Raw genomic sequence first — 13318 nt, 5'->3', positions numbered from 1 at the left:
TGTCGATGATGTGGATCATACTGCCGGTGCCAGGGCTTGTCCTGCCATCAAGGACTCCTACTCAGTTCCGGAGCCGGAGTGGTCACTGCCAGGCGACCATGATCAAGCAGACCGGTGTTCCTTCTCCATGCGGTGCCAACCACAATACCTCGACATCGACCTCACCGAACTAGACAAGTCCCTCACGCAGGAACCTGGGGAACTATCAGCGCTTGGCGGATCGGTGTCGGTAAACCGGCGATCTATGCCTTATGCTGCTTGACCAGTACCTGGAACAGGACCGGGAGCTGAAGCGGGCCGGTCGTCAGGAGGATCTTCCCAACCGCGGGGATTCACGTCTCTGTGACGGGTGTCGGTGGGGCAGTAACTGGTAGCCGCATTCAAACAATGGTTCACTTGACCGGTGCCGAGGCCTTGGAGACACAAAAGGCCAGTCTCAATGTTTTTGCCAGGTAGGCCTCAGTAGGTCTGCGCCAGGTCGCCGGCAAGCCACACAGTGAATCCTGCTCTCAGCGCCCAGGGTCCGGAGACCGAAGAGGGCTTCGTTGAGCCTGCCTCCCTGCTTCTGAGGTGTGACGACTCCGAGCAGGTGAGCCCTGGCGGGCCGTCCCCTGCAAAGGGGAGTGGTGCCGCTGAGGTGGGGACACACGGTAAGGTCCCGAGGCGGGTTTACCCTTAGACCAGGGTACCACTGGAGCCAGTGTGGGCAACACCAGTAGCGTCAGGATCTCCTGCACTGCCTGCAAGGCCTCCTGTGTCAACAGGACATCACTGTCCAGGGTGGCAGGCATTCTACAAGATAGGCTGAACTGCTCAACTTGAGCTGGGATCTGACTCCCTGATGGAGGCACTGAGCCGCACGGCACAGGTCTTCGCTCTCCTCCAGCCCTGTTCTTTTCCCTTACGGGAAGTGGGGGATCATCCCCTCATAGTTCTCTTTGGCTTCTTGGGCAGAGCCAGGGAGGTGGAATCAGTGCCAACTCGAAGATGGCGCCGGCGGGGTACTCTACACCAGTGCTGCAGTGCTCGGGGCCAAGTCAGACCTCTGCTCCGACTCCATCAGGAGTGCCCTGATATGGATCTCTCTCTCCTTTTTCATTTGGGGTTTGAAGGATTTACAGTTGCGACACTTGTCGCTTATGTGTCCTTCGCCTAGACACCTCAAAAACTTCTAGCGTGCATGTTGCTGATGGGCATAGGCCACTTAAAACGATCACAGGGCATAAAGCCTGGGGACTGGGGCATGCTCCGTCCCTAGGCTGAGTCTCGTCCAGGACTGACTATATTAGAACGAACACTAAGGGAACTATTAGCTGTCAACTATTTTACAATTATTTTACAGTAAACGTTTGGAAGAAACACTGAACTAAACACAATGCTAACCAAAGCAGCAGACATTTCAACACCATCACTGGTGGCAAGAAGGAACTGAGGGTAGGGGAACCAGCGGCGCCCCTTGTACCGCAGTATGTGAGTGCCCTTCCTGGGGGCGACAGAGCTGGTCCCCTACAGATACTAATGAGGGAAAAACTTCCGGCACCGGTGCACGTGGCAAGCACACACACCTAATATGGAATGGACATGAGCAAGCACTCGAAGAAGAGTATTCACAATGGCACTAACTGACAAAACAAAAGAGGAATCTTTATGCACAACACATCATGATTTTGCACAGTTCAGTACCCATTCACGTTAACAGAAGCTGGTGTTTAAATGTGCCATATAACAAGAGAGGTGTAAAGTATATCCCAGAAGATCAGGTCTACATCTCTATAAACCTACCTCCAGCATTCAACTGCTTTGGCAAGTAATAGCCATTTCAGCAGAATCATTTAAGCAGAAAATTATTCCTTTCTGACTCTGAAATTCTTCATTATGTTATTTATTGACTCTAGGCAATACAGGAAATAAATATTAGCTGAAAGGTAAATTCACAATGGCTTTGCTTCAGCATAAAGGTATTAATTACATGATGCCATCAAATCACCCTGTATTTAGAGTACTCATCTGCAAAAATATACATAGTTTCTTTTCTTCAAAGAGGATATAACTCTTATTGCACTGAAAACAGCTAAAGAAATATATTAAATACCTTCCTAATATTACTCTTCCATGTGCACAACTGCTATCCCCACAAGGATTTATGTGATTATAAACGAGGAGGGGTGATGATGTGTATAATAATGAGTGGAAGACTAGTTGACTACAATATACTCTCTATTAAAATGTAGTCTACAAATCTACAAGTCACTACAAAACAGTGTGAAAATTTCTGGAATAGATAAACATTTCCCCATTTGGGGGACAAGGAAGGGAATTTGAGGGATGTGTTTTTTGGTGCAGCAACCCTTTAAAACACAAAAGTGGGTATGCACAATATTAGGAAAAAATTATGCTGGTAAAGAAAAAGGAGCAGATTTCTGTTTCAAGTTTCCAAAGGGTTAAATGTGACCCATCATAAGGTCAAAACATTAATTGTAAATTATGAAACATTTTGACAGTTTCTTTTTGTGACATGAACCATCCAAGCCAGGCAGTTCAGCATTATGTATGCTGTCCTGAACTCAACTGTGAGATAGTTTTGCTAAAACAACAGTTACAGACCGAGTATCAGTTTTAGCTTTTAGTTATCTACACTATCCTCAGTTTCTCTTGTAACAATGGTACCTTTAGTGAGATTAAGGTGCAAAAAGCAGCTTCTATTAAAAATATGATGTCATTTTATTCTCTCCCAATAACTTCATAATTAACATGCTGATCTTAAAGGTTAGAATCAAACATTACAAGTTTTCAGCTACCAGCTGAAGTGCAAGTCCTGTTCTTTCTGCTTTGTAATTAAAAGGGAAAATGTAAACTTGAAATCTAATCAATTCCAAAAATTGAATTCAAAATAATTTCACATTACTAAACCTAACATAAGCCCTGTAGCCAATTTTTTTAGTTTTGCCAATCACATTTTTTACACATTTTTCCTCTCCTCTGTTAGTGTATGAAAGATCCACATAAACAAAAGGGGAAATTGACCTACTGACCACACAAGAGAAACCATGAAGCAGACTGTACACTATTTTACATGCATAGAAGTGAACACTGAGCAACAGTACAACAGAGCTTACTGCCCCTTCTTCACTGTTGCATTCACAAATCAAGCCTTTTCTCTATGATCATAGTTGTGTGTTAATCCTTTCACTAAGAACATTTAAAACCCATCAAACTGTGTTAATGAATTGTTCAAGTTCATTTCATATTTCAAATAAGTGCACACACACACACTGCTGTGATATGCAATACAACTAGCAATGAGAACAGTCTTTCTAAGATTAAACATGTTTAAGGCATCTTCTCCTGTTTGCTTTCATTGTGGGAGTTTATGCGATACAAACAAAGTAAAGTTTCATCCGATGAAGTGAGCTGTAGCTCACAAAAGCTTATGCTCAAATAAATTGGTTAGTCTCTAAGGTGCCACAAGTAAACAATGTAAAGAAACTGTTCATGTCAAATAAAATGGGATTTTTTTTTTTTTAAGGCAGGTAAAGAAACTTGTCTTGACTTGTTTGGAACTTACCGCACCTGATTTCTAACAGGTAGAGCAAAGAATGGCTCACTCATTTGAGTCTCCAGGAGACACCTTTTGTAGTTCCAAGTATATTTAACTTTTTGTTACAATACTATCTTTAGCTTAACTTAATTTGACTATTAGAAAGAACTGTGTTGGAATCTTTAATGATACTTTAGTCCCAAGCAGTTGTGGCAGCATACTAGAAAACAGAATTTAGTAGTGTCTAACTTTTAAAAGATACCTCAATATTAAAAGTAAAGAGATATGTATCACTTCTTAAATAAAAATTTCAAGAGGCCATAGCAATGCCAGCTATATTGTGTGAAAACTGTGTGTATTGCAGTAAATAAATCTTTTGAAAGAATACTATTAGTAGAGATTGTAACACTGGGACTTAAACACAACACACTAAATGAATAAAAAAGACGACAGCATTTAAATTCAAGATGAACTTTTAGCAAACAGCTCTACATTACAGAAAAGCAAGACCAACCATCAACGTCGCAAATTCTATCCAACAGCCCTCTTCTGAAGACAGCATTCAATCAACAAATAGATTTTTCTACATAGAAATTATTCTCATTGTTTCATCCGGGCACAAGATATAGCTCAGAGCAATGCTTCAAACTTCCTGATTCTACAGGACAATCTTGCCCTGGAGCAAGCTACCTCAGTTTATCCGATAGCCACACCCTCTTTTTCTTCTTACCACAAACAACGCTCTACCGCAGGGAAGACTAAACTGCTTACACTCCTACACTGCATGCACTATTTGTATAGTACAGTGCTATGCTGAATTGGAGGAGGGGGAGAGAGTAGTCAGTAATTATAACTTAATAAAAGAGGTACAAATGCTAAGAACAATTAATTTATTGATCAATTGTGTCATTTTATTTAGGGACATGAAAATGCATTCCAACAGCTCAATGTAATTAAATAAATCGAGAAGGTTACAACTGAAGCACAATTTAGAAGTTACTCAAAAAATTCTACACAAATGGCTTTAGACAAACTGCCAGAACAACTCTACTTCGTAGTGCAAAGCTGCTGCTTAGTACAGAATGCATTTCTTTGGATTTTTTCTGGGGGGGAATGAGAATAGAATTATTTTCAAATGCCTCACAGTTCTTAAACTACACATTATTTGCACTCTCCTAGTACAGAAGAAACATTCACTCATTTTAAGTAAAACAGTGGGGGGGAGGGGGAATCAAGCATTATAAACAAATGGTAAATTCCCTAAAAAATACTCCCAATAGGATACTTTTGGTACATGCAAATACTCCAGAAGAAGGTAAGGCAGTCCTGTAATTAATTCAACAGGTTACTTAATTTTTAATTATCCATGCTCACAACAATTTTCTTTTTGTGTTGCATGTGGGCTTGTAGTTTGGATAGTGCAGGGAAGGGTTAGAACTACTGTTCCTTTAGAAACCAGTTGAACCGGACTTAAAAAAAATAAACACTCCAAAGGGCATTTGTGTTGGTTCAGATACCAAAATAAGGACAGAAATAAAAATAGTCAAGATAAGTATCCAGATAAAAGTACTATAATTCTGAGGCAAATACTTTGTTCATCTACAATTTGATTAGTTAGGAGGAGTAGTACTGAGCTCAGAGTAGGGGTAAATAGTCTAGGTCCTACTGGCACCTTAACAAGTTTGTCACATCAGTATGCTGAACAACGCTTGTTAATAACAGCACTTATGCCCACAAAAAGGCAGAGGCGAGTCACCATTTTGTGAATCAAAGGATTTTTCCTGTATAGCAGAATACTTCGTTATAAAAGAAGATTATTATATATTTTTGTTTAAAACATTAACACTTGTGGAAGGTGATAAACCTAAGTCCCCTATTTAACTACAGACCAGGTTCAGCACTGGAAGTGACAGAGCAAGCTTCCCCCACAAATGTAGAGTGGCTCAATTGAAAAGTTTTCCCTTTTTGTCAATTGGTAAGATGTTATCAGTTCTATCAATGCTCTTCATTAGCAGTAAAGGGAATGCTTGTTCACACCAGTAACGCTTTAGGTTTCAGTGAAGGGTCAAAAACCCACACTTTTGGTCTGTAATCTCAATACCACAAGCTGAACTGGTAACGGGGCAAAAATGTAGTTCAGTTCACATGCTGCTTCTCTCCTGAGACTCCCAACAAGAACATCAATTTACGTCAAAATTGAAGTCGACATGAAATGGATCATCACTTAATTTACATATCCAATCAACATCCATCAAGCAGTACCAACTTTTGGTTATTACCAACCTTTCAATGCACTACTCTATGATTACCCCCTTGTCCTTCAAGGCTGATACCTACCTATGTTGCTACACTCCTCCCAGGACAGTAGTATGTGAGCACCTCCATCCAATTAAGTAGTTTTAAAGGACTATGAAGGACAACTCTGTGGTGACCTAGAATCCTATTTTCGATGTCTCCGACTCAAGGAATATTTCCAACACACCTCTGAACAACATACTAATCCACAGAGACCTCCCTACCAACACTACAAAAAGAAGGATTCTAGGCGGACTCCTCCTGAAGGTCGAGACAGTAGACTGGACTTCTACATAGAGTGCTTCCGCCGACGTGCACGGGCTGAAATTGTGGAAAAGCAGCATCACTTGCCCCATAACCTCAGCCGTGGAGAACACAATGCCATCCACTGGCTCAGAAACAACTCTGACATCATAATCAAAAAGGATGACAAAGGAGGTGCTGTCGTCATCATGAATAGGTCGGAATACGAACAAGAGGCTGCAAGGCAGCTCTCCAACACCACATTCTACAAGCCATTACCCTCTGATCCCACTGAGAGTTACCAAAAGAAACCACACCATCTGCTCAAGAAACTCCCTGAAAACGCACAAGAACAGATCCGCACAGACACACCCCTAGAACCACAAGCAGGGGTATTCTATCTGCTACCCAAGATCCACAAACCTGGAAATCCTGGATGTCCCATCATCTCAGGCATTGGCACCCTGACAGCAGGATTGTCTGGCTAAGTAGACTCCCTCCTCAGGCCCAACGCTACCAGCACTCCCAGCTATCTTCGAGACACTACTGACTTCCTGAGGAAACTACAATCCATCGGTGATCTTCCTGAAAACACCATCCTAGCCACTATGGATGTAGAAGCCCTCTACACCAACATTCCACACAAAGATGGACTACAAGCCGTCAGGAACAGCATCCCCGATAATGTCATGGCAAACCTGGTGGCTGAACTTTGTGACTTTGTCCTCACCATAACTATTTCACATTTGGGGACAATGTATACCTTCAAATCAGCGGCACTGCTATGGATACCCGCATGGCCCTACAGTATGCCAACATTTTTATGGCTGACTTAGAACAACACTTCCTCAGCTCTCATCCCCTAATCCCCCTACTCTAATTGCACTACATTGATGACATCATCATCATCTTCATCATCTAGACCCATGGAAAAGAAGCCCTTGAGGAATTCCACCATGATTTCAACAATTTCCATCCCACCATCAACCTCAGCCTGGACCGATCCACTTCCTGGACACTACAGTGCTAATAAGCGATGGTCAGATAAACACCACCCTATACCACAAACCTACTGACCACTAGACTTACCTACATGCCTCCAGCTCTCATCCAGACCACATCTCATGATCCGTTGTCTACAGCCAAGCTCTACAATACGACCGCATTTGCGCCAACCCCTCAGACAGAGACAAACACCTACAAGATCTCTATCAAGCATTCTTACAACTACAATGCCCACCTGCGGAAGTGAAGAAACACACTGACAGAGCCAGAAGAGTACCCAGAAGTTACCTACTACAGGACAGGCCCAACAAAGAAAATAAACAGAACACCACTAGCCATCACCTTCAGCCCCAACTAAAACCTCTCCAACGCATCATCAAGGATCTACAACCTATCCTGAAGGACGACCCAGCACTCTCACAGATCTTGGGAGACAGGCCAGTCCTTGCTCACAGACAGCCCCCCAACCTGAAGCAAATATTCACCAGCAACCACACATCACACAACAGAACCACTAACCCAGGAACCTATTCTTGCAACAAAGCCCGTTGCCAACTGTGTCCACATATCTATTCAGGGGACAACATCATAGGGCATAATCACATCAGCCACACTATCAGAGGCTCGTTCACCTGCACATCTACCAATGAGATATATGCCATCATGTGCCAGCAATGCCCCTCTACCATGTACATTGGCCAAACCGGACAGTCTCTACGTAAAAGAATAAATGGACACAAATCAGACATCAAGAATTCTAACATTCAAAAACCAGTCAGAGAACACTTCAATCTCTCTGGTCACTCGATTACAGACCTAAAAGTGGCAATTCTTCAACAACAAAACTTCAAAAACAGACTCCAAATGAGAGACTGCTGAATTGGAATTAATTTGCAAACTGGACACCATTAACTTAGGCTTGAATAAAGACTGGGAGTGGATGTGTCATTACACAAAGTAAAACTATTGTCCAGTGTTTATTCCCCCACCTCCAACTGTTCCTCCCACGTTCTTGTCAACTGCTGGAAATGACCCACCTTGATTATCACTACAAAAGGTTTTTTTTCTCTCCTGCTGATAATAGCTCACCTTACCTAATCACTCTCATTACAGTGTGTACGATAACACCCATTGTTTCATGTTCTCTGTGTATATAAATCTCCCCACTGCATTTTCCACTGCATGCATCCAATGAAGTAAGCTGTAGCTCACGAAAGCTTATGTTCAAATACATTTGTTAGTCTCTAAGGTGCCACAAGTACTCCTTTTCTTTTTGCAGATACAGCCTAACACGGCTGCTACTCTGAAACCTTTCAACCTTTGTTACCCAGAACGATAGTATTTGTGATGCAGGGTTCATATGTTTGAAAAGACTCAAGTGCAGCATTTTAAAGTGTGTGCTTTTAAAAAAAAAAATCAGTGTTCTTTTTCTGTAAAAATTTACCTACTTATTTTTAGAGACAGAGAAAGAATGTGTTTTTGCTGTGTAACTGAACCCATAATGAACATCAAGTTCTTTGTTCTGAGATGCTGAGTTTCACATTTTCAAGTTAGCCAACAATTTGCTTGTGGCTAAAAGTATGACTCTTCTTAAAGTGAAACAGCGACACACCTAAGGCTAGATTTAAAACAACAAAAGAAAAAAATGTGTGTGATCATTGCATTGGCCCCTAACCAAAGTGTGCTGACTGTGTGTCACGGTGAAACTGTGTGTCATGCTGTACTTGAATATTTTTTATTACCTGTTTCTACTCAGAGTGGTAACTTTACTTCTGAGAGAGCTCAAACTAAGTTATTATATTCAGAAAAGACACTAACAAATCTAACTACAAGAACCTTTCATCATAACGTTATTATGAAACTAGCACTAGCTAAAGTATACTTGTCAGACTCTGTCTATCGCTATTTGTGTGCAATCTATCACTACTCAAACCAGTCCAGACCCTCTGGAATTTCCTCAGCTTCTTCCCACTCAGCTGAGGTTAGACTGGGCTAGCATAATTGCACTGTGACTTGGTGTTAGTATTGTAGGCATAAAAGATGGCTTATTTGGGTCTGGCCTTTTATTAAAAGGGATACCTTTAAATCCCTTCTGAAACCGTTCCCAGAGACCTGAAAGCCAAAAAAGATTTTTTTTTTCCCAGTCTAGTCAACTAGAGCTTACTCAGCCCAAGGTCATGCCAAACAGTTTCATGCCATCGAACAGTGCATTAATTAGATAAAATCTTAATGGAGAATCTGCATCCCATATATAGACCCAGATATTGTTGTTTCATGATAAAGCAAAGGAGAAAATGGCATAAGTTCATGTCACATCCCAGACAAAAGAAAAGTATGATAAAAAGGAAGACTGAGGAGTGCTCAGACATTTTGCTGTAACTGATTTTAGATTTGACAAGGGATGAGTTTGTTGGACTCAAGAGAGATCCTAGATATGATCACCCAAGCCAGGGGGTGGAAACAGAGGCCTCAGAATAAAAAAAACAATAAAAATTAAAAAAAAGATTTACGACCAGATTTTTGAGGAAGGCAGCACCTTTGACCAGGATCCTCATCTTTTTAGTTAGCCTTGAGATTAAGACGCAAATTTGGCATACTTGTCTTTCTAGACCACATACCATTTATGACAGGTCCAGTTGGACTTCATAGGTCTGTATACAACCCCCTTGGACTCAAGGTTTTCCCTCTGGGAGCCTGGTATGGGAAAGACTAGCTCCTCTGTAGATTTCCTTAGCTTGAAAGAATGCCTTCTGGAGATGACTGTTTTATTCACCACCTCCTGAAAAACATCTATGAGAACTGGACTACCAGGCTTCCCCATAGGCACTCCTCTCATCAAAGACTCTTCCCTCAACAAAAGCATCCTACAAATTAAAGGAGCAGAAGATCAGAACAAGGTGAAACTTCCTTATCCACAAGGCAGCAACCCCTATGATCTCTGAATTTTCACGTACTTATTTTCTTTGCCTTGTGTTTCAGCAAAGGAAATAAATTTGAGGAGATGACAACTAAAGTTCATTTCAGTTGGACATTAGTATAGCAACCACCGGGATCCTGGAAGGCAAGCTGAAACCCAACTGGGCACCACTGCTTCAGAGCCCTAAGGACTAATGTGACTGGCAAGTAGTAGCAGGCCAGGGCCAAGAAGGGAAGCCTAGAATTAAAGAAGCAGACAGTACTTTTGGAGACCAGTGCCAGCTGGTCAAAAGTTACTTCAGTGGAGACAAGAAAAAAAGCTACTTGAGCTGTTGCTATAGATGAGGAGCACTGGAAACTTGCCAACAAGCCAAGAGGAGCTACTGCTACAAGCTTATGATTCAAAGTAGCCATTAAAGAATTCCTAAACCGCCAGTCAGGGGCAGCAGCGAGAAAAAAACCTGTATCTCGGAGGAGAGAATCTCACAAGTCAGGCAGAAAGAAGACAAAAGCAAAAGAAGGAAGGGTAAGAGTTGTAGTAGAAAAGCAATCCCAGCAGTGGAAGAAGAAAGCTGCATTAGTGCCTAGTCATCTGCTGGAAGTTTCTAGTCTATTTTATGCACCAAGGGCTGGGTCTTTATGGATACATCTACACTACATCTGGGAGCGAGCCTCTCAGCCCAGAAAGACAGACTCACACTAGCAGGGTTTGGAGCTAGGATGCTAAAAATATCTGTGTGGCTATTGCAGCTCCAGCAGAGACTCAAGCTAGTCTCCTGAGCTCAAGCATAGGGGACTGGGTGGGCTCGAGCTCAGCTGACTAGTTCTAGTCTCTGCCAGAGCTGCAATCTCCATGAAGCTATTTTTAGCATGCCAGCGCAAGCCCCACTGGCATGTCTATCCACCACACTTTGGGAGGCTCACTCTCAGCTGCAGCACAGATATACCCTAAGGAACAGGAGGTGGCACATTTCTCCATCCAAACCTCAGAGAGCAGAGTTCACTCCTACAGTGACTCTGGACTGGCAGAGGTCTATTCCATGAAAACAAAAGAACTGGAAGGCACAACATACTTTGACCCATTATTTGTTAATTTTGATTTAGTTTCAATTATTTATAATAAAGCTTCCTGTTACAAGTAGGAAAACTCTACAGGATATTCTGCAAAAGAAATATTTTTACTAACACAAGACAACACTGTACAGCTCAGTTCTTAAACATTTCTGAGAAAAGGAGAGACTAAGGCTGAAACATGTAGTATCTAAGAAGTGGATAGATAAATGAAGTGCTATTAAGTAAGATTTACTATGGCTAGACTGTCATTTCTTCAGTTTCAATTAAACAAGAGTAAAATATTGCTGGAGCGTATTATGTAATTCAATCTGATACTTTGACAATATCTTCCAGTACAAGTTTTTCCAAAGTAAGCCACATCTAGTATCTAAAGCAAAAAATTGTCCCACAAAGGCTACTTAAGAAGCCTGCATCAGCTATTCTTCACAGGAATTTTTTAACTGGATCGGTCAAAGGAGAATCAAAAGAAATATGGGTATATAGAAGCCAAAAGGATCTAAAAATGGCTAATGATGGGTTGCATCTCATCATCTAAGCAGCAAAAAATTCTTGCATCACTAGAACTTAGTGAGTGTCTGAGAAACTAAGGGGAAAAAGAAAAGGAGTACTTGTGGCACCTTAGAGACTAACCAATTTATTTGAGCATAAGCTTTCGTGAACTACAGCTCACTCATGAAAGCTTATGCCAAATAAATTGGTTAGTCTCTAAGGTGCCACAAGTACTCCTTTTCTTTTTGCAAATACAGACTAACACAGCTGTTACTCTGAAACCTGTCATTATGTAAGGGGAAAAAGCAGCTCTGCGCCTTAGCCTTTCCCCTTGCTACTGCTTCCACCCCATACCACTCTGCAAACCTGCAACCCAACTCTAGAAGAGAATATCAGTTCCACCTCTCCTTCACTTTGATCTGAGGCAGAGGAAGCAGTACTGGTTTCACAGTCCTGGTTTCACAGTACTGGTTTCACAGTTGGAATGGCGTTGCCCTAGAGCTGAAGACTGGGCAGAAAAACAGGAGAGATGGAAGGAGCCTCCACACCAAGCAGCATCAGTCCCTCAGTAATTTTTGCTTGTGGATTTCTTGACCTTTGTTTTGTAGCGACAGGGAAATACAAGAAAATGAGTCACCACGCACAATAAGAAAATATTTCGGCCTCTTAAAAATTGATTTAACAGTGTTCTTTGAAAAATATCAAATAAAATTTAGATTTCAATGATGATCCTTAAACTCTGAAAAACTGAAGGAAAAAGGGAGGGAGGGTCTCCCAGAACCAAGGACCAAACATTACACTGCTGTTGTACCTTGATTAAGATGTCTGGTGTAATTGTTATTACCACCAAGAGCAGATAATTTTTATGCCTTTTTTTAAAAAAATTCTGGACAGCCACAAATCTGGTCCACTGAATACAAAGATAAAAAAGTGAGAATTTTCACAGCTCATCTAATCTCATTGACATCACCTGTGAAAACAAAGCAATTTTTTAATGGAGAGAATACTTCCCCTGATCAGATGTTTTCCTCTTGAACAACATTAACAAATTATCCTTACTTCATTTTTAAATGATTGTCTTAAAGTTTTAGATGCACAGTAATTGTAACATTAACCTATGTTTTAAGTCTCTGAAATCTCTTTTAGTGGTCTTCCATTCTCTGTACTGTAAATAGCCTAAAGAAAAAAAAAATGAATTCTCTCAGTCTCTCACTGTAGCAACCCACCTTGAAATTTGATTAACAAATGGCTTCACTTCTAAGGGATCATAGGCACGAGCAAAGGCCCAGCAAACATAGCATGCTGCATCTCTTACATTGGAACCCACACTGCAGGCTCCCCGCTTCTCGTCATATGTCAATGCTTTTAAAATAACAGGAACAACTGTGGAGTGAAGAAATTCACAACAGTTAGGAATATGAACATACAGTAAATAACAAAAACACAAGGTCATTCAATATAAAATAAGTTTTAAATGAAAAGACATAAGGAAAGGTACATATTTGCCTGCGTTCATTAGAACAAACTGAATGCTGTTCTCAGGGGATAGAGGCTGTGGTTTTAGGGCTAAATTTTAAAAAGCAGGATTTTGACTTTACATGGCATTTTGTTTCTTGACTAATAACCTCTGTTTCTTTTCTCATCCCCTTCAAGTGTATTTCATTGTTCTCATACTCAAAAGTACATAGAAGGCAACACCCTAGATTAGCAAAGATTTACGAGATGGTACATGGGTAAAATACTAGTGAGTCCACATAA

At 41.3% G+C, this 13318-nt stretch overlaps 1 protein-coding gene across 4 annotated transcripts in view; it reads right to left on the bottom strand.

Moving 5' to 3' along the window:
- Nucleotides 1-13318, bottom strand: part of TBCD (tubulin folding cofactor D) — a 259864-nt gene that overhangs the window by 138256 nt on the left and 108290 nt on the right. For all 4 annotated transcript variants that reach the window (XM_084646626.1, XM_084646625.1, XM_084646628.1 and 1 more), the window contains exon 15: nucleotides 12787-12943. In XM_084646626.1, the coding sequence (XP_084502752.1) occupies nucleotides 12787-12943 (157 nt within the window). The remainder of the gene's footprint in view (nucleotides 1-12786; nucleotides 12944-13318) is intronic.

This window comes from Lepidochelys olivacea, assembly GCF_965140295.1.
Source record: "Lepidochelys olivacea isolate rLepOli2 genome assembly, chromosome: 14".
NCBI lineage: Eukaryota > Metazoa > Chordata > Testudines > Cheloniidae > Lepidochelys > Lepidochelys olivacea.
This window is presented reverse-complemented; position numbering and strand designations above follow the sequence as displayed.